The sequence below is a fragment of the Elephas maximus genome, chromosome 7 (assembly GCF_024166365.1).
Source record: "Elephas maximus indicus isolate mEleMax1 chromosome 7, mEleMax1 primary haplotype, whole genome shotgun sequence".
In the NCBI taxonomy this organism is placed as follows: Eukaryota; Metazoa; Chordata; class Mammalia; order Proboscidea; family Elephantidae; genus Elephas; species Elephas maximus.
In genome coordinates this window covers 44,904,508-44,927,424 of record NC_064825.1, presented here as the reverse complement: position 1 = coordinate 44,927,424, position 22,917 = coordinate 44,904,508, and the positions used below count along the sequence as shown (strand labels likewise).

The following is a 22,917-nucleotide window of genomic DNA, read 5'->3' as shown; positions in this document are numbered from 1 at the left end:
CAATCCCGCATTATCCTCAGGATCGCTGGTTTGTTCAAGTCATCGTTGCAGGTACTATGCCAATCCATCTCACTGAGGGTCTCCCTTACCCTTGTTAGCTCTTCTCTTTGCAAAACATGATGTCGGCATCCAGTGATGGGATTTCTTCTGGTAATGTGTCCAAAGCAAGTGGTCGGACAGTGTTCTCTTGTGACCCATAAGGTTTTCATTGGCTAATTTTTGGAGGTAGATCACCATGCCTTTCTTTCTAGTCTATCTTAGTCTGGAAGCTCTGCTGAAACCTGTCCACCATGAGTGACCCTGCTGATATTTGAAATACCAGTGGCATAGCTTCTGCCATCACAGCAACATGTAAGCCACCATGGTTTGACAAACTGACAAATGGGTGGTAGGAGGCAAAAATATATAACACTTTATGTGGGGTTTATAACATATGTAGATACATTATTTTAGAGAAATGAAGAAAATATTTTTAGAAAATTTTTAAAAATTTTTACTGTGCTTTAAGTGAAAGTTTACAAATCCAGTCTCTCACACAAAAACTTCTATACACCTTGCTACATACTCCCAATTGCTCTCCCCCTAATGAGACAGCCCGCTCCCTCCCTCCACTCTCTCTTTTCGTGTCCATTTTGCCAGCTTCTAAGCCCTTCTACCCTCTCAGCTCCCCTCCATGGAGGAGATGCCAACATAGTCTCAAGTGTCCACCTGATCCAAGAAGCTCACTCTTCACCAGCATCCCTCTCCAACCCACTGTCCAGTCCAATTCCTGTCTGAAGAGTTGGCTTTGGGAATGGCTCCTGTCCCTGGTCAACAGAAGGTCTGGGGCCCATGACCACCGGGGTCCTTCCAGTGTCAGTCAGACCATTCAGTTTGGTCTTTTTATGAGAATTTGGGGTCTGCATCCCACTGCTCTCCTGCTCCCTCAGGGGTTCTCTGTTGCATTCCCTGTCAGGGCAGTCATCGGTTGTAGCCAGGCACCATCTAGTTCTTCTGGTCTCATGGTGATGTAGTCTCCGGTTTATGTGGCCCTTTCTGTCTCTTGGGCTCATAATTACCTTGTGTCCTCGGTGTTCTTCATTCTCCCTTGATCCAGGTGGGTTGAGACCAATTGATGCATCTTAGATGGCCGCTTGCTACCATTTAAGACCCCAGATGTCTCTCTCCAAGGTGGGATGCAGAATGTTTTCTTAACAGATTTTATTATGCCAGTGGACTTAGATGTCTCCTGAAACCATGGTCCCCAAACCCCTGCCCTTGCTACGCTGGCCTTTGAAGCATTCATTTTATTCAGGAAACTTCTTTGCTTTTTGTTTAGTACAGTTGTGCTGACCTTGCCTATATTGTGTGTTGTCCTGTCCTGTCACCTACAGTAGTTCTTATCTACTATTAGTGGATACCCCTGTCCCACCCTACCTCCCTCCCCCATCTTGTAACCATCAAAGAATATTTTCATCTCTGTTTAAACTATTTCTTGAGTTCTTATAATAGTGGTCTTATACAAATATTTGTCCTTTTGCAACTAATTTCACTCAGCATACTGCCTTCCATTCCTCCATGTTATGAAATGTTTCACAGATTCATCACTGTTCTTTATCAATGTGTAGTATTCCATTGTGTGAATATACCATAATTTACTTATCCATTCATCTGTTGATGGGCACCTTGGTTGCTTCCATCTTTTTGCTATTGTAAACAGTGCTGCAGTGAACGTGGGTATGCATATATCTGTTTGTGTAAAGGCTCTTATTTCTCTAGGATATATTCCAAGGAGTGGGATTGCTGGATCGTATGTTAGTTCTATTTCTAGCTTTTTAAGGAAGCACCAAATCGATTTCCAAAGTGGCTGTACCATTTTACATTCCCACCAGCAGTGTATAAGTGTTCTAATCTCTCCACAGCCTCTCCAACATTTATTGTTTTGTGTTTTTTGGATTAATGCCAGCCTTGCTGAAGTGAGATGAAATCTCATTGTAGTTTTGTTTTGCATTTCTCTAATGGCTAATGATCATGACCATTTCATCATGTATCTGTTAGCTACCTGAATGTCTTCTTTAGTGAAGTGTCTGTTCATATCTTTTGCCCATTTTTTAATTGGGTTATTTCTCTTTTTGTAGTTGAGTTTTTGCAGTATCATGTAGATTTTAGAGATCAGGCGCTGATTGGAAAAGTCATAGCTAAAAGCTTTTTCCCAGTCTATAGGTAATCTTTTTACTCTTTTGGTGAAGTCTTTGGATGAGCAGAGGTGTTTGATTTTTAGGAGCTCCCAGTTATCTACTTTTTCTTCTGCATTGTTAGTAATGTTTTGTATACTATTGATGACATGTATTAGGGCTCCTAACGTTGTCCCTATTTTTCTTCCATGATCTTTATTGTTTTAATTTTATATTTAGGTCTCCGATCCATTTTGAGCTTGTTTTTGTGCATTGAGTGAGGTATAGGCCTTGTTTCATTTTTTTGCAGATGGACATCCAGTTATGTCAGCACCATTTGTTAAACAGTCTGTCTTTTCCCCCATTTAACTGTTTTGGGGCCTTTGTCAAATATCAACTGCTCATATGTAGATGGGTTTATGTCTGGATTCTCAATTCTGTTCCATTGCTCTACGTATCTGTTGTTGTACCAGTACCAGGCTGTTTTGACAACTGTGGCAGTATAACAGGTTCTAAAATCAGGTAGAGTAAGGCCTCCCACTTTGTTCTTCTTTTTCAGTAATGCTTACTTATCTGGGGCCTCTTTCCCTTCCATATGAATTTGGTGAATTGTTTCTCCATCTCATGAAAGAATGTTGTTGGGATTTGGATCGGAATTCCATTAAATGTATAGATCACTTTTGGTAGAACTGACCTTTTTATAATGTTAAGTCTTCCTATCTATGAGCAAGGTATGTTTTTCCACTTACGCAGGTCTCTTTTGGTTTCTTGCAGAAGTGTATTTTAGTTTTCTTTGTGTAAGTCTTTTACATCTCTGGTAAGGTTTATCCCTAAGTATTTTATCTTCTTGTGGGCTACTATAAATGGTATTGATTTGGTGATTTCCTCTTCGATGTTCTTTTTGTTGATGTAGAGGAATCCAACTGATTTTTGTATGCTTATCTTTTTTTTTATCTTGTATCCCGAAACCCTGCTGAACTCCTCTATTAGTTTCAGTAGTTTTAATATTTAAAAAAAAAATTTTAACATTTACTCATATGTTTACCATTTCCAGTGCTCTTCATTCCTTCCTGTTGATCTGGATTACTATCTGATGTGATTTCTTTTCAACTTGAAAAATCTCCTTTATCATTATCACTATGGTTTCTTTAAATGCTGACTTGTTGGTAATGAATTATCTCCATTTTTGTTTATCTTAAATGTCTTAATTTCAACTTTGTTTCTGAAAGATGATTGTGTTGGATAAAGAATCCTAGGTGAACAGCTCTCTTCATCCAGCATTTAAACTTGCTAGCTCTTTGTTATGGCCTCCAGTATCTCTGATGAGAAAACACCATCATTCACTGAAGTCTTTGGCTGCTAATTGTAACACTTAGGTCATCTCAGGATCAGTTCCTATTGACGGTTTTTTCTCTTTGAGTATAGCTCCTCTTTCCCCATATCTTCTTACCCAATGAATTTTGACTGTATATTGGACATTATGAAATATATATTGTAAATACAGATTTTTTTATACTCCTCAAAAAGTATTGCTTTTTTTTTCTAGTAGGCTGTTATTTCAGCTAGACTCAAAGTCCAACCTCTGTCTCCCTTGCTATGGGGAGCAGCTATAATTTATGCTCACTTCTTCCAACTTGCAGATGCTTATTCGTCACCAGGATCTTTGGGTATCCACTATACATGCATAGTTTAATGGTCTCCCAAGGATTGATGTAGAATGTATGTGCAGATTCTTGGGATTCACCTGCTTTGTGGCTCTTTCTGTTCCAGAATAGCCCCATAACTTTACAGATGCTCTGTCAAACCTGAACTCTTTCTTGCGACACCATAAGCCAGTAATTTTATGGCTTTCTGCTGCCTTCAACCACACACAAATTATGGAGAACCCTAAGGCAAAAAGTTGCAATACTGCAAATCTCCCTTGTTGAAGTTCCTCTGTTCCAAGGGTAGATTTACCTCAGATTCTACAACTGACTAGTGCTTTCAAATACATTTTTCTAAAGTGTTTTTCAGTGTTTGTAATTTTTATCTCTGTTAAGCTAATTCCACAAACCTGCTGTACCATTACTGACAGAGGAGCTCCCACTGTTAGATTAAAATTTTGTATGAAGGTAAAACATAATACAGAAAATGCACAAAAAGCACTAACATTAAGTGTGAACATCAATGTAAGGAAATTTCCAGCATCACAGAAGGTTCCCTTATGCTCCTAGGTAGTCAAAACCAAAGCAGCCCCCATATCCTAATTGCTATCATCATTGATTAGTTTTGCCTATTCTTGAACTCAATTTAGTATCTGTGAGATTAATCTCTGTTGTTCTGCAGCAACATAGTTTGTTCTGTTTTTTTTTTGTGTGTGTGTGTGAATGATCGCAGTATATAAGGAACCTGTACATAGACCAAGAGGCAGTCGTTCAAACAGAACAAAGGCATACTGCGTGGTTCAAAATCAGGAAAGGTGTGCATCAGGGTCATATCCTTTCATCTTTCAATCTATACGCTGAACAAATAATCTGAGAAACTGGAGTATATGAAGAAGAACGGGGCATCAAGATTGGAGGAAGACTCATTAACAATGTCCAGTATGTGGATGACACAACCTTGCTTACTGAAAGTGAAGAGGACTTGAAGCACTTACTGATGAAGATCAAGGACTACAGCCTTCAGTATGGATTACATCTCAACATAAAGAGATCAAAAAGCCTTACAACAGGACCAATAAGCAACATCATGACAAACGGAGAAAAGATTGAAGTTGCCAAGGGTTTTATTTTCCTTGGATCCACAACCAACTCCCATGGAAGTAGTAGACAAGAAATCAAACAACATATTACACTGGGCAAATCTGCTGCAAAGAACCTCTTTAAAGTGTTAAAAAGCAATGCCACTTTGACAAGTAAGGTGTGCCTGACCCAAACAATGGTACTCACCTCATATGCATGATAAAGCTGGACAGTAACTAAGGAAGATGGAGGAAGAATCGATGCCTTTGAATTATGATGTTAGTGAACAATAACGAATACATCCGGGACTGTCAGAATGAACAAATCTGTCTTGGAAGAAGTATAGCCAGAATGCTCCTTAGAAGGGAGGATGGCGAGACTTCGTCTCACAGACTTTGGACACGTTACCAGGAAGGACTAGCTCCTGGAGAAGAATGTCATGCTTGCTAAAGTAGAGGATCAGAGAAAAAGAGGAAGACCCTCAGTGAGATAGATTGACACAGTGGCTGCAACAATGGGCTCAAGCATAACAAAATCTCAACAGACTTGTAACAATTAAAGAGATTGAATCAGTAATAAAAAACTTCCCAACAAAGAAAAGCCCAGGACCAGATGACTTCACTGGTGAATTCTACCATTCAAAGAATTACACCATTTCTGCTCAAACTATTTAAAAAAAAAAGGAGAAGAAGGGGAGGGGAGGACTTCCTAACTCATTCTGTAAGGCCAGCATTACTCTGATACCAAAAGCAGTTAAATACAACACAAGGAAAGAAAATTATAGATCAATGCCTCTTATGAATATTGATCCAAAAATTCTCAACAAAATACTAGCAAATTGAATCCAATAGCACCTTAAAAGCATTACCGACCATGGCCAAGTGGAATTTTCCCCAAGAATGCAACGGTGGCTCAGCATGAGGAAATCAATAAATGCAATGCACCACACTAATAAAATGAAGGAAAAGAACCACATGATCATCTCAATTGACGCAGAAAAAGTATTTGACAAAATCCAACACTCTTTCATGATAAAAACAATCAGCAAACTGGGAATAGAAGGGAAATCCTTCAACACGATAAAGGGCATTTATGAAAAACCCACAGCAAATATCATACTCAATGGTGAAAGACTGAAAACTTTCCCCCTAAGATCAGGAAAAACGCAAGAATGTCCTCCTTCACCACTGCTATTCAACATTGTATTGGAAGTTCTAGACAGAGCAATCAGGCAAGAAAAAGAAATTAAAAGCATCCAGATTGGAAAGGAAGTAGTAAAATTATCCCTATTTGCAGACATGATCCTATGTATAGAAAATCCCTAAAAGTATACAAAAAAGGCTACTAGAGCTAATAAATGAATTTAGCAAAGTTTCAGAGTACTAAATCAACACGGAAAAATCAGTTGTGTTTCTATACACCAGCAATGAATAATCTGAAAAGGAAATCAAGAGAACAATCGCATTTATGATAGCATCTAAAATAATAAAATATGTAGGAATAAATTTAACCAAGAAGGCGAAAAACGTGCACACTAAAAACTATAAAACACTGCTGAAAGAAATTAGAGAAATTTTAAATAAATGGAAAGACATCCTGTTTTCATAAGTTGGAAAGCTTAATATTGTTAAGATGTCATTCTTACCCAAAGTGATCTACAGATCGAATGCAATCCCTATCAAGATTCTTTTTTGCAGAAATGGAAAAGTTGATCCTCAATATTGCAAAGAATAAGGTAGGAGGATTCACACTTCCCAATTTCAAAACATACTGTAAAGCTACAGCAATCAAAACAGTGTGGTACAGGATAAGGACAGATATATAGTGCAACGGAATAGAATTGAGGTTTCAGAAATAAGCCCATACACCTACAGCCAATTGCTTTTTGACAAAGGTGCCAAGTCCATTCAGTGGGGAAAGACCTGCCTTTCAATAAGTGGTGCTGGTCTCAGTGGACACCTAGCTCAATTGGCATAACATAGTTTATACAGAAAATGTTCTACATTTTACTTTGGTGAGTACCATCTGGGGTCTTAATAGCTTGAGTGGCCCTCTAAGATACTACACTGGTCTCACCCCATTGGGAGCAAGGGAGAATGAAGAAAACCAAAGACACAAGGGAAAAGATTAGTCCAAAGGACTAATGGACCACATTTACCATGGCCTCCACCAGACTGAGTCCAGCACAACTTTATGGTGCATAGCTACCACCACCGACTGCTCTGACAGTGATCACAATAGGGAGTCCTGGACAGACTTGGAGAAAACTGTAGAACAAAATTCTACTGGAGAAATCCTGAGAGTATGGCCCCCAGACACCCTTTTAACTCACGACTGAAGTCACTAATGAGGTTTACCCGTCAGCTAAACATCAGACAGGCCCATTAAAAAAGGGAGACTAAATGGGCACACCAGCCCAGGGGCAAGGACTAGAAGGCAGGAGAGGGCAGGAAAGCTGGTAATGGGGAACCCAAGGTCAAGAAGGGGAGAGCGTTGGCATGTCATGGGGCTGGAAACCAATGTCACAAAACAATTCTGTGTATTGTTTAATAAGCTAATTTGCTCTGTAAATCTTCATCTACAGTAAAAAAGCAAAAAATGGTGCTTGGACAACTGGATCACCACATGCAAAAGAATGTAGTTGGACTTATGCCTCACAATATACAGGCAGTCCTGGGGTTATGAACGAGATCTGCTCCTGACAGCATCTTTAAGAATTTGTAGGTAAGTTGGAATAGGTGCACATGGTTCTTATTTAGCCTTACTTTAGTGCAAGAAAAGGCTCGACGCCTTTTCAGTGATTTAAACGCTGCCACGCAGCAAGTGAAGGTGACTGTGATGAAGAATTTGTTATGAGCAAGATTGGTCAATCATTTCAAACAGAGGGCAAATTTATGTAACATTAAACGGCAAGTACGTGTTGTCCGTAAGTCGGGTGTGCGTAACCCAGGGACTGCCTGTGTACAAAAATTAACTCAAAATGGATCAATAACCTAAATATAAGAGCTAAAACGATAAAACTCTTACAAGAACAGAGGTAAAACCTCAAGACAACAAAATAGATAAATTTAGCTTTATGTAAGTGAAAAAAATGTGAATAAAAAGATTTTATCAAGAAAGTGAAAAAACAACCTGTACAATGGGAGAAAATAGTTGGGAACCATATATCTGATAAGGGCTTAATATCCAGAATATATAAATAACACTTATAAACAACAAAAAGACAAACAACCCAATTTTAAAATGGGCAAAGGATCTGAATAGATATTTCTGCAAAGAAGATATACAAATGGTCAATAAGCACATGAAAAGATGCTCAAAGTCATTAGTCATTAGGGAAATGCACATCAAAACCACAATGAGCTATCATCTCACATCCACTAGGACGGCTATTGTCAGAAAAATGGAAACTAACAAGTGTTGTCGAGGATGTGGAAAAATTGAAATCCTTTGCGTATCGCTAGTGGGAACGTAAAATGGTGTAACTGCTACGGAAAACGGTTTGGCAGTTCTTCAAAAAGTTAAGCACAGAATTACCATATGACCCATCAATCCATTCCTAGGTATATATCCAACAGACCTGAAAACAGGTGCTCCAACAGATATGTGTATGCTAATATTTATTGCAGTATTACTCACAATAGCCAAAATGTAAAAACAACTCACGTGTCTATTGACAGATACTCAGATAAACAAGATGTAGTATATACATACAGTAGAATATTATTCAGCCATAAAGAGAAATGAAATTCTGATACATGGATGAACCTTGAAAACATTATGCTGAATGAAAAAAGCCAGACACAAAAGAATAAATATCGTACAATTCCACTTTTATAAAATACCTAGAATAGGCAACTGCACAGACACTAAAGTTCGTTTGTGGTTCCCAGAGGCTGGGCAGAGGAGGAAATGTAGTTATTGCTGAAAGGGTACTGAGTTTCTGTTTGGAGTGATGTAAAACTTTGGGAAATGGATAGTGGTAATGATAGCACAGCACAGTGAATCTAAATCAAAGTCACTGAATTGTACACTTCAAAATGCTTAAGTTGGCAGGCAAACTGTTACATATATTTCACCACAATGTAACTTTTGAAAGTGAATCAGTAAATAAATATTTTCAGGATTTCTTGATTTTAATTTCTTATATGATAAATAATGATAGAAACTAGACATGCTAAGAAGCCAGAAAATGTGATCCATATCCAGAAGAAAAGTCAGTCAATAGAAACAAACCCAGAAATAATAGATGATGGAATTAGCAGACAAGGATATTAAAACAAATATAACTAAACTATGTTCAGATATTTAAAGGAAACATGAACATGAGAAATGGAAGATTAAAAAAAAAAAAAGGAATTTCCGGAGATGAAAAGTACAATATTTGAAATGAAAATTTCACTGGCCGAGATTAAGCAGGTTAGGTATTAGAGAAGAAAAGATCAGCGAAGTTGCAGACAAGTGTGGGAGGCAGAATTCTAAGATGGCTCCCAAGACGCCCATCCTGTGGTATACATGCCCTGGATAATCCACTTCTCTTGAATGTGACTGAGACCTTCATCAGGCTACACTATGTAACAAAGTAATGGGGATAGTCACTCCCATGATTATATTACATAAGACTCTATCATACCAGACAGGAGAGAGAGTCTCCTGTTGGCTTTGAAGTAAAGGTGCCATGTTCTCAGACAGCCACGTGGCTAGGGCCTGAAGGCGGCCTCTAGGAGCTGAGAACAAAACTCTGCCATCAGCCAGTAAGAAAACGGGTGACTTCAGTCCTACAGCTGCCAGGAACTAAATTCTGCCAGTAATCATTAAGCTTGAAAGAGGACCCTGAGCCTTAGATGAGACTGCAGCCCTGGACGACACCTTGATTTTAGTCTGGTGATACCCTAAGCAGAGGACCAGACTAACTCATGCCTGGACTACTGACTCAGAGAAACTGCGAAATAATCTGTTTTGTGTTGTTTCAAGCTACTAGGTTTGTGGCAATTTGTTCCCCAGCAATAAAAAATACACACAAAAATACAATCTATCCAAAACGAAGCACAGAAACAGAAAAGGATTAAAAGAAAAACAAATGGAGTTTCAGTAACCTGTGGGACAATATCAAACTGTCTAACATTCATGTAACTGGAATCCCTAAGGGGGTGGGGCAGGAAAATATTTGAAGAAATAAAGGTTGAAATTTTCTCCAGATTTGATGAAAACTGTAACGATCTAAGAAGTTCAACAAACTCAAGCAGGATAAAAACACATACACACGCTCTCTCTCATAAACACACACACAGCCCAATATAAGCTATAATCAAATTATTGAAAATCAGTAATAAAGGGAACAATCGCTATGAACAGAGGGATGAAGAAAAGAACACTGAAGACTTCATAAGAAACTATGTAAGAAAGAAGACAAAGGACCGATTCCTTTAACGTGCTGAAAACACACCCTCACAGGTGAGGGGCAATGAACGCCTTCTGGCGGCAGAAGTGGCGGCAGCAGGTGCAGCGGTACATGCCCATCCTGGACGTGGCGGTGGCGCAAGATGTGGCACTGTGTGTTTAGTGTTCAGGGCTCTCTTCTCCTCAGCCTGAATGGGGCTGGGCTGTGGTGCTGGCTGAGGTCCTGGCTTCTGCCAAGTCGTCCTTGTTCTTTCCCTGGTTCTAAACCTGGTTCTGCACCTTCTAGGTGTGTCTCTTGGAGGTGCCCAAATAGCTCTTCAATAGATTCTCTTTCTGTGTGGGTGAGGCAAAATTGATTTCCGTAGCATGCAACTAAGAACTCTTAAAAACAGGAAAAATTCTTAATGTTCTTATCACTAACTCAAAGTGTAGGGCCTTGGGGGTCAGGTTAACTTGTACTTTTTCTAAGGGAGCCAATGGGTAGAGGTGGAGAAATAGGAGTGAGCTAGGCTTCTTACTTTACCTTTGCGAATGTTGGCTCTTATGTACATTTTATCTCTCTGTTTCCCTTTCCACCTGGAAAAAAAGCAGATCATTCATGAACCTCACAGGCTTCTCTGAAAAAAGGCAATAACTCAAGGCAGTGGCCTGGAAGGAAAACTACGAAGCCAAACTCTCATTACGCAGAGGGTTTGTTCTTCCCGCCCCCCTCTGCCCCCACCCTTTAAAAGATAAGTCACAAATCAAGAAATGACAAGCCATGATGGGACCTAAGCTACCACTCTCTCCCCAAGCTACTATCCTTCTTCAACCAGGACATTCCCCCTTTTACCTTGAACTTCCAATCCTGTAGGATTTTCCCTGAAATGTCTCTCAAATATAATTTTCTTGGACAGATAAAAAGACTATGGCCCAGAAGGGGACGGTTATTTTCCCAGATTCACTCAACAACTAAGGAGTGAAAAAAAAAAAAAAAGGGGGTAAAGCCAGCGCTAAAACCCAGGCTTCCCAGTTGGTGAACTTGCTCTTTGCACAACACCTCGCTATACTCAGTTTCCTGTAATGTGAGAATATGGAGGCACTTGTCCTGGCCAACCTTCAACTCCTGCCCTCTCCCAGAAGCTACATAGTGAACCCTTGGTAGTGTGCACTGGCTAAGCTTCACTGAGAGTCTTCATCCTTAAAATATTTTCTAATGTTGGGAAGAAAGTAGGGGAGTGAGGAGCAGCGGGCAGCATGAGAAGAAACAAGAAATTCAGATTATAAACACCATCTTCCTGAGAATTTGCCCAAGTGGGATTACAAAAAGAATGTAACTCTTCCCCCTCCCCCACTTAACTTCTGTAAGAACCATTTATCATTTTATTTTGGGAAGCAAATCATTTAAAATATATAAATATATACTTACCAGTGAAAATAAAATATGGCAAAAATTAAAACTGCAGAAATACCATCTATGAGAAGCCATATGAACATATAGTACCTTGGTGTCTGTAAAACATGAAATGAGTAACAGTTAAAGGACTTTGCAGTTGGAAGGGATTTTAGATCACGTGGGCCAAGTCCCTCGCTCTGCTACAAGAGCTAGAAGAGGGACAGAAGGGGGGATAGACCAGGTGGAGGAGCACTGACTGACATGGTGGTCTCAAACACACAGAGTACCTGCTGCTATCCTAAGAACTACCCTTTACACATGCAGGGAGCCCTACTAGGGACAAAATACTTTATACCCTTCATCTCCCTTGACCCTCAAGACAGAGGTCTGAGAAATTCACTGTGTTCACAGTAATTCTTCCTATTATACAGATGTGAAGCTGGGTCCAGAAAAGTCCGATAGGAAGTCTGTTCTGGACCAGGACTACAGCCCAGGCTTCTTTTCTTCTAGTCCTCTATGTTTTCATGGCATGTGTTCCTAAATGTGTCTGTACGAATCTACCTGGGCAGCTTTTAGTAATACAGGTTCCTGGGTCTCACTACAGATGTACGGAATCAGAATCTCTGCATTTTTAACAAGCCTCTCAGATGATGCTGAAGCAACTAGTTTGTGAACCAGCATTTGGGAACCACTGTTCTAAATTATCATGCTTTAAATATGTTGAAATTATAATACCCCCTTACCTTACATGCCCCTTCTCCATGCTTCTTGCCTGAATCACCCAATTCCTACAGTCCTATCTCCTGGGTCCTCCTATGTGAGTTTCACAATTCCCTAGTTTGATCCTCCCTTCCCAGCTCCAATGTTCCCCCTACTCCAATTTCACTCGATACCACAGCAGCTGGCACATTTTATTATTTCTCAGGTCACTCTCAACCCTGTATCAAGGTCTTCCCTTGGACTGAATAATAATAACACTAAGGATCGTGATAATAATGATAACAACAAACATTTAATGACTATTTATTAGGAGCCAGGTAGGTGTTCTAAGAACTTTGAAGGCATTTTCATGTCCTCACAACAACCCCATGAGGCAGGTATAGTGGAAGCTCTTAATGAGCCTCCTCTAAACCGAGGCCCTTAATTCCCTCTGGGAAACATACTGACCGATGCCTTGGCCTACTGACTGCTCCAGGACGCTCAGCAGGTGAACAGTATGTTCACCAAGAATCAGTTGCCCTTGTCTCCAAATGGCTTAGTTGGGTCAGTATTACTTGTTATTGTAATTCTGCAGTGTAATTAAATATTGCTTAAATCTACAAAATCAGAGTGAAAAAAAGTATGTCATTGTCAAGAAAATTAAGTCAATGCTTTGAAACATTCAATGAAGACAGAATAGGTCACTATAAAAAATAAACTGCAATGGAATTAGGTGAGGGTGGAATAGTGTAAGAGACTGGAGTAGGGGAATTATAAAAAAGTAGATGAATTCCTCCTTCAGGTTTGTTTTCCCCAATGACTTTCTCATTTCACTTTAAAGAAACAAAAATTAGAAATCACAGCTGGTTCGTTGGGTGTTAAAAGAACCAAGAGAACACAGAATTCAATCAGCTGAAGTATCCTCAAAGAAAAGACCTTGGCCCTATACAAAAGGTGAATAAATGAATAGTTTAAATTAAATTAACATGTGTAAGGCATGTCTGTGGTAGACTGTTTACAAAAACAACCACACTACTCCTCCCAAGCCTCTATGCAGGCTTCTTTGCCATGTGGCTTTGCTGCTCCTCACCAACCTGATGTGAAGTCTGTTTCTCCCTCACCTTGAATCTGGACTTGGCCATGTGATGTTCTTTGGCCAATCAGGCATTAGGAAACATAACACTGGGAGAACCTGGAAAAGTGCCTGGGCATTGAGGCTTGGCCTCCCTTGAGGCTGGGAACCCTTCTGCCACTAGGTGAACACATCCAGGCTAGCCTCCGTGACGGTTTATGACCACATGGAGAGAGACCCAGTCATCCCAGCTGTCCCAACCATCCTGGTAAGGCCCCAGACATAGGAGTGAGTCCATCCTAGAGCATCTAGCCCAGCCATACTGGCTCAGACCAGAGGAACTACTCAGCCGTTGTACAGAATTATGAGAAATAATGCCTTTTGTCTTAAGCCGCTAAGTTTTGAGGTATTTTTTTTTAAAGCAGTAAAAGCTACCTAATAGCATGTGTATCTTTTTTTTTTTTTTTTAATAAATCCCTGCTTCAACTAACTTTTTCAATTAACTGACCAATGATCAGTCCAATTGTGTTGGATCAAAGTACTTCTACTGGAATATTATTATCTCCAATTTACAAAACAACACACTGAGGCATGGACAGGTTAATTAAGATTTCCAAGTTGACAATATAAATACTGGAGCCAAGATTTGAACCTGCACAATCTGACTCCAGAGCGTGGGATGCTGGCCCCACCTCCCTGAAGCAGTGACACACAGCAGGAGCCTGGAACTGTATATTGTGCCCTTTAAACAAGGCTTGGCCAGGTGTGGAGGAAAGATTTTCCACCTATATCTTTTGATATTTTGAATTTTGAAACACATGAATTTATTACCAATTCAAACATTAAAAAGAAAAAAAAAGGCTTTCAGCAACAGTGGTAGCACTTAAGTAAATGTGTAGCCTCCCAAGGGGACAACTTTGAATGAGACATTACTGATTTGGGGGGATAGGATTATGGAGGCATGTATTGCTTTCAGAATTATGCATTTTTGTAATGACTGAATTTTATGTAATAAACAAGCTTACATTTATAATCCATTAAAAAGAACAAAAATGTTAGAAAAATATATAGAAATTCTACAGAACATTAAAAAAGCCCTGACCACAGACCCTGCCTACTGGAGTTGGGCTGAACACACATTTTTGCCTCCAGTCCCTATTTCTCACCTTGACTGGTCTCTGTCCTGGGCTCACACCCACAACTCACAGTTTACTCAGTACTCAAAACAACAGCGCTATAACTCATAATATCTCATTTAATCCTGACACAGAAAACCTGAAAGGTGGATTTTCTTGTCCCTGCTTTACAGTAAGTAATAAGAGGATGTTAAAGTGGGACTTTTTCTTGCTGTTTCAAGTAAGGCTCCACAGGTCAGGACTGAACAGGGGGGCTAAGGGCCCCATGTTCCAAAGTGAGGGGCTAGGTCCTCTCCACAGGCCTCTGCTGAATTCCCGTGGAGGATTTCTTAGAGTTGTCTACATATTGTGCTTCCCACCCCACCCATGGTGATAGGGGCAGGTTGCTTTCCTCTCACCTCAGGCCAACTAAGAGGGGCTTCAAGAAGACTGCTTGGAGATTCCCTGGCCTGTGTTTCCTAGAATTTCAGCTTGAAGTAGCTGGGCAAAAAAGGAGAGATGGCTGTACTTTCTTGACTTGGAGGTTGGGGCTGTGATTAGAGGAGTGATGTGACTCCCGTAAAGGGAGTTTACAAAAAAAGGAAAAAAAAAACCCACCGCCGTTGAGACGATTCTAACTCATAGCAACCCTACAGGACTGAGTGGAACTGCCTCATAGTTTCCAAGGAGTGACTGGTGGATTCGAACTGCTGAGCTCTTAGTTAGCAGCCATAGCTCTTAACACACCACGAAACGGAGTTTGGGTGCAGTAAACTGCAGAATCCTGGAGGGCTGAGAGGGAAGTTATATGGGGGCAGGTGGGTGAGGAAGCTTTTCCTGGGCCAACAAACCTGTCATCCAAGGTTCCCTGCAGGTCATCTCCAGGAACCCATGGAAACCACCAGAGAGAGGAGAGCTCAGAGATTTGACACCTGCCATCACGGGGCCTTTAATGCAGTATGGGCCCTGTGAGACAGTACTCTGAACCCCTCTCCCTAATCCCTTCTCCCTTCTGGTCCTGACCCTTGATAGGTTAGAAATGGGGATTAGGGAGGGCAGACGTAGGAAGATGGAAACCAGAGACCTCTGCCCACTTCAGCGCTCTCTGCCAAAAGCTTTACATCACTACAGTTTGGAGTTTGGGTTATTACTCTAGAACAGGCACTTAAATTCTGAAATAAGGCTTTTTTATGACTAAAAGTAAACTTCAAAAAAGTGTCTAAGAGTGGCTAAAAAAGCTATGGGACCTAAGTGATACTTCATTCAGGGGAGGGAAAAGCCTAGCTTACAAAGCAGGTTTTAAACGTCAGTGAGGAAAATTTAAACTGTTTTCTGCTTGTATGCTATTGTGTCCCAACCTGCTCAATCTACTGTCTTCCCAAATAAGATAAAAGGACTCTGTAGCAGTTAACTGGTTAGCTGGGGCTCCTTCCACTGACAGTTACTGACAGGATTTGGCAGGTATTACAACCCAGGTCCTTCAGGTCCCCAAGCCTCTGGCAATGAGCAGTAGGAGGGTCAGAAGGGAAAACCAAGCTAGGCAACTGGACACTGGCTCCCTTCTTCAGAAGTGTTTTGTTCAGGGTACACAGTTTTTATACCAATGAAACCCAGTAGAAACCCAAAAATAGACCCACACAAATATGCCCAACTGATTTTTGACAGAGGTGCAAAAGCAACTTGTGATGGTTAGTTTTCACTTTTGTTCATACACTTGGTTTTCTCCTCATACTCCATGCCATTATTCATTGTTGCCACGCCTTTAGGAAAGTAACAAAGCTCTGGAGTCAGACCTCATTCTGAATCCCACATCATGAGACCTCGCAGAAGGATCTTAGACTCTAGGAGCTTCAATTTCCTCATGGGAATGATAACAGTAGCTAACTTAGAGGGTTAAATATCCAAAAGCATATTTTAGAAGTAATTCAATAAATGGCAATACTAATTAATCTCTCCCTGCAAATCACAGAAGGATCTAGGTGAGAGAAGGGAAAATGGTATATCTCCAATATCAAAGAAATCTCTACTCTTAAATAGCTCCCTAGTGGACTGTACAGTGGGTAATGTAGGGTGAGGTGGGAGGACATAGATCCCTATGGTACCAGGCTTGGAAGAACAATATGGGCAACCAGCTCACCATGAAGAAGTGAGGGTGGTCAATCTCACTCAGGAGCTTAATGTTGTCTGTGGTGACTGAATGAATTCTGGAGCACCAGGCCAGTGAGAAGAGCCAAGGCTTATTGACGACATATAAGTTGATGGTGATGTTAGCGGCTTTATAATCTCTGAAATAAAAAGAGAACCCACAGGGTATTTAGATCTAGTCTCACGCTCATCATCGACAAAAGGAAAAGCCACCATGTTATTGAAAGGCTGTTGTCTAAATCACCAGGAGCAGTGGGTCCTGGGATGACTTATGATGGAATATGACAGAATAGGCTCACATTGCAACGGGATAAAGGGCTGAATTCAATGCCTCTGCTCCCTTAGCAGCGTGGTGTGCTGGTAAACTGGATCTCCTAAGGAAAAGGAAAAAAAAGAGAGGGGCAGGGGGAGGAGAGAGAGGGAGAAAGGAATTCCTTATTTGTGGCATTTGCAAATTTCCATGATGTAAATACTCCTATGTTGGCCAATTTCAGCTATCACTGGTAAAACCAGTTTGCAAATTCCTGAATATTTAATCATTGGAAAATAGTTTCATGATATCTTAAAAAAGATAAACATAGTTAGCATATGATTCAGTGATTCTCTCCTTGCTATATAAAAAAAAAACCTGCCAAAAATTTGAAACAGGTATTCGAATCCCATTTCTGGCAATACAAGTTTGGAACCCTGGTGGTACAGTGACTAAAAGCTCGGCTGCTAACCAAAAGGTTGGCACTTTGAATCCACCAGCCACTCCTTTGAAACCCTATGGGGCAGTTCTACCCTGTCCTATAGGGTCCGTATGAGTCTGAATCGACTCCATGGAAATGGGTTTGGTTTTGGTTTATCCAAACAAAAGCTATTTCAAATAGTCAAAAGGTGGAAACAGGACAAATGTCCATCGCTGGATGACTGGATAAAGAAACTGTAGCATATCCATACAATGGACGGAAGGATATATATTATTCAGTCATAAAAAAGTATGACGTACTGCCTCATGCTACAATGTGAATGAACCTCAAACACATTATGCTAAGTGAAAGACGCCAGACACAAAAGACCACATATTGTGTGATTCCATTTATACGAATTATCCAGAATATGTAAATCCATAGAAACAAAATATAGAGTTGTGGCTGCCAGGGGTTAGGGTGCTAGGAGAATGGGGACTGCTTGCTTAATGAGTACAAGGTTTCTGTTTGGGATGATGAGCAATGAAAATGCCAAAGCTTGGGTCAGACACACCTTAGTTCTAAAAGTGACATCCGTGCTCTTTAATACTTTAAAGAGGTCTTTTGCAGCAGATTTGGCCAATGCAATGTATTGCCTGATTTTTTGAATACTGCTTCTATGGGCATTGATTATGGATCAAAGTGAAATGAAATCCTTGACAACTTCAATATTTTCTCCGTTTATCATAATGTTGCTTATTGGTCCAGTTGTGAGGATTTCTGTTTTCTTTATGTTGAGGTGTAATCCATACTGAAGGCTGTGGTCTTTGATCTTCATCAGTAAGTGCTTCAAATAATCTTCACTTTCAGCAAGGAAGGTTGTGTCATTTGCATAACACAGGTTGTTAATGAGTCTTCCTCCAATCCTGATGCCTCATTCTTCTTCATATAGCCTAGCTTCTCAGATTATTTGCTTAGCATACAGATTGAATAAGTATGGTGAAAGGATACAACCCTGACTCATACCTTTCCGGACTTTAAACCACAGAGTATTCCCTTGTTCTGTTCAAAAGACTGCCTCTTGGTCTATGTACAGGTTCCACATGAGAATTAATAAATTTAGTAAGACTGTAAAACATATTTAATATGCAAAAATAAAATTTATTCCTATATGCTAACAATGAACAAATAGAAAAAGAAATAAAAAACAGTATCATTCATAATAGCATTCAAGTTATAAAGTACCTAGAGATAAATTCAATAAATATAAACTTGAGGACATTAGGCTAACTGAAATACACAAAAGGACAAATACTGTTTGATTCCACTTATACAAGGTACCTAGAATAGGCAAATTCATAGAGGCAGAAAATAGAATAGAGGTTACCAAGGGCTGAGGAGAGGAGAAAAAGGGGAGTTGCTGTTTAATGGGTATAGAATTTCTACATGGGATGATGAAAAGATCTGGAAATAGAAGTGATAGTAACGCAACATTAAGAATGTACTTAACACCACTGAATTGTAGTCAAAAATCTTAAAACGGTAAATTTTATGTTACCACAATAAAAAAGAAAGAAAAAAGAAACAGACCTACACAGATATGGCCAAATTGTTTTGACAAAGGCGCAAAGGCAATTTAATGGGAAAGTATAGTCTTTTCAGCAAATAGGGTGAAACAATTGGATATCTATATCCAAGAAAACGAACCTTGATCTAAACTTTCCCCTAGATAAAACTGAGTGAAAATAGATCACACATAAACGTAAAATGTAAAGGTATAATACTTTTAAAATAAAACATAGGAGAAAATCCTTGTGACCTTGAATTAGGCAAAGAGTTCTTAAATGTGATACTACAAACATGATCCATAAAAGGAAAAAACTGAAAAATTGCATTTCATAAATTAAAAACATTTCCTCCGCCAGAAAGACCAGTGAGAGAATGTAAAGACAAGCTACAGAAAGGGAGAAAATATTTTCAAATCACATACTGAGCAACAAACTTGTATCCAGAACATATAAAGAACTCTCAAAACCCAAAGGTAAGAAAACAATCTAATTTTAAAAATAATGGACACCCATTCCTCATAAAAACTCTCAATAAAATAGGAATAGAAGGGAAATTCCTCAACATAATAATGGGCATCTATTTAAAAAAAAAAAAAATATATAAATATAAAACCAAGAGCCAACATCTTTCTCAATGGAGATACGCTGAAAGCATTCTCCCTGAGAATGGGAACAAGACAAAGATGCCCTTTATCACCACTATTTAATATTGTGCTGGAAGTCCTAGCTAGAGCAGTAAGGAAAGAAAAAGAAATAAAGGGCACCTAAATTGAAAAGGAAGAAGTAAAATTATCCCTTTTTGCAGATGGTATGATCCTATACACAGAGAACCCCAAAGAGTCCACAAGAAAACCACTGGAACTAATAGAAAGATTCAGAAGAATAGCAGGATACAAGACCAACATAAAAAATCAGTTGGATTCCTATACACCAACAAAGTGAACTCTGAAGAGGAAATCAGGAAAACAATACCATTTACAATAGCCCCTAAAAAGATAAAATACTTAGGAACAAATCTAACCAGAGACATAAAAGACCAATACAAAGAAAACTACAAAACACTACCGCAAGAAACCAAAACAGAACTACATAAATGAACAAAGATACCATGCTCATGGATAGGAAGATGCAACATTGTGAAAATGTCAATCTTACCCAAAGCAATCTTCAGATATAATGCAATCCCAATCCAGATACCAACAGCATTCTTTAACGAGAGGGAAAAACTAATCACCAACTTTATATGGAAAGGAAATAGGTCCCAGATAACCAAAGCATTATTGAAGAAAAAGAACAAGGTAGGAGGCCTCACACTACCTACTATACACCCACAGTAGTAAAAACAGCCTGGAACTGGTACAAAGAAGAAACACAGACCAATGGAACAGAATTGAGAACCCAGATGTAAATCCACCCACCCACGGACAACTAATCTTTGACAAAGAACCAAAGCCCATTAAATGGGGAAAAGGCAGTGTCTTTAACAAATGGTGCTGGCAAAACTGGATGTCTATCTGTAAAAAAAGAAACAGGACCCATACCTCACACCATACACAAAAACTAACTCAAAATGGATCAAAGACCTAAACATAAAATGTAAAACAATAAAGATCATGGAAGAGAAAACAGGGACAGTGCTAAGGGTCCTAATACATGGCATACATATAACACAAACCATAACTAACGATGCACAAACACCTGAAGAGAAACTACATAACTGGGTAAAAAAATAAAAAGAAATAACTGGGAGCTCATAAAAATTATGCATATTAAAAGGCTTCCCCAAAAGAGTAAAAAGAGAACCTACAGACTGGGAAAAAAAAAAATTGGCTACAACATACCTAACAAGGGTATAATCTTTAAAATCTATAGAACACTTCAACATTTTAACAACAAAAAGACAAATAACCCAATTAAAAAATAGGCATAGGATATGAAGAGACACTTGATTAAAGAAGACATTTAGGCAGCTAACAGACGCATGAGAAAATGCTTATAGTCATTAGCCATTAGAGAAATGCAAATCAAAACTACAATGAGATACCAGTTCATTCCAACATTACTAGCACTAATCAAAAAAACAGAAAATAACAAATGTTGGAGAAGTTGCAGGGAGACTGGAACGCTTATGCACTGCAGGAGGGAATGTAAAATGGTACAACCGCTATAGAATACCATATGGCGCCTCCTTAAAAAGCTAGAAATAGAAATATCATACAATCCAGCAATCCTACTCCTAGGAATATATCCTAGAGAAATAAAAGCTGTTACTTGAATACACGCATGCACACCCATGTTCACTGCAGTATTATTCACAAGAGCAAAAAAGATGGAAACACTCTAAGCGTGCTTCAACAGAGAGAAGAAGTCAGGAAGGGACAGGAAACCTGCATAAACGGACAAGGGGAAGCCAGGGTGTAAAGGGAAAGCAGGAGCATTCTGACACATTGAGGGGATTCCAACCAATGTAACACAATAGTTTGTGTATAAATTTTTGAATGAGAAATAACTTGCACGGTAAACTTTCACCTAAAACACAGTAAAATCAAAAAGAGAGAAACAAAGGAAAGAAAAATAGTGAAAGAAAAAAAAAGGATAACTTCATCAGACACTTAACGAAAGAGGATACTGAATGCCAAATAAACACATTAAAAGATAATTAACATCATTAGCCACTAGGTAAATGCGAATTAAAACCACTGTAAGATACCATTACACATCTACTAGAAGGGAAAAAAAGAAACAAAGAAAAGCAAAACAAAAATACTTGACACTACCAAGAGCTGTGGAAGATGCAGTGCAGCCAGCATACATTGCTGGTGTCCAGCCCCTCTGGAAAATGCTTTGGCAGTTCCTCAAAATGTTAAACATGTTAAGGATGTTGACAGCAAGTGGAACTCTCATACCTTGCTGGTAAAATAAGAAATGGTACAACCACTTTGAAAATCAGTTTGGTAGTTTCTTAAAAAGTTAAACAGGAGGCGGGGCCAAGATGGCGGACTAGGTGGACGCTACCGCGGATCCCTCTTGCAACAAAGACTTGGAAAAACAAGTGAATCGATCACATACATAACAATCTACGAACTCTGAACAACAAACACAGACTTAGAGACGGAGAACGAACAAATACGGGCAGACAGCGATCGTTTTCAGAACCACGAGCCAGCGTACCAGGCAGGTGACCTCTGGAGCCCGATCTGGGGCAGAGCCCAGGGGGCAGACGGCACAGAAAAGGGGCCCAGCCCTACGCCCCAAACTCATCCCGGGAGGGAGCCTAGCTGGTTGGCGCGGGTGGTGTAGCGGCACAGCCGGTAGGAGAAGCACCCGGGAGAGAGTGACTGATCTCGGAGCGGGGAGAGCAGCGTCCCAGCCGGGGAGCCGTCCCACCGGGAGTTTGGCGGGAAGTGGGCGTGGCGAGAGCATGGGGATCAGCTATATTTCCCTAAAGCGACCCCGGGGGCGGGCCCAGCTGTTCGTGAGGGCGACGCCCACCCAGTTCGCGCGAGCGGTGGGGCGCAACAGAGGGAGAAGTCCCCAGGAGGAAGTGACTGGTCTCGGAGCAGGGAGAGCAGCGTCCCAGCCAGGGAGCCCTCCTGCTGGAATTGTGGCGAGCGCGGGTGGAGCATGAGCGCGGCGACCAGTTATATTTCCCTGAATTGACCCCGGGGGCGGGCCCAGCCATTAGTGCGGGCACGCCCACCCAGTTCGCGCGAGCGGAGCGGCGTGCCGGAGGGAGAAGTCCCCGAGAGGAAGTGACTGGTCTTGGAGCGGGGGGAGCCGTCCCGCCGGGATATTGGCAGGCGCGGGCGGAGCGTGAATGCGGGAATCAGCTCTATATTCTGAGGTGCTACCTCCTAGCTCTCTGATCCCTCCCCCACACTCCCCAGGCGGCTCCATTAACATCCAAATACCCTGAGCCAGAGGGAGAATTCAGATAGGGATCTGACTGCATTTTTTTTTTTAGCTGATTACCTGGAAAAGCTAGTTTCCCAGTGA

At 40.3% G+C, this 22,917-nt stretch overlaps 2 protein-coding genes across 3 annotated transcripts in view; both read right to left on the bottom strand.

Annotated features, from left to right (window-relative positions):
- PAK1 (p21 (RAC1) activated kinase 1) overlaps nt 1-22,917 on the bottom strand; it is a 361,730-nt gene that overhangs the window by 28,220 nt on the left and 310,593 nt on the right. The gene's annotated exons all lie outside the window — the stretch shown is intronic.
- The window catches only part of LOC126078847 (glycerophosphodiester phosphodiesterase domain-containing protein 4-like), an 80,341-nt gene continuing 69,104 nt past the window's right edge, over nt 11,681-22,917 (bottom strand). Inside the window, exons 13-14 of the mRNA XM_049889664.1 lie at nt 16,675-16,822; nt 11,681-11,767 (exon numbers count right to left, since the gene is read on the bottom strand). Of these exons, the coding sequence (XP_049745621.1) occupies nt 11,681-11,767; nt 16,675-16,822 (235 nt within the window). The remainder of the gene's footprint in view (nt 11,768-16,674; nt 16,823-22,917) is intronic.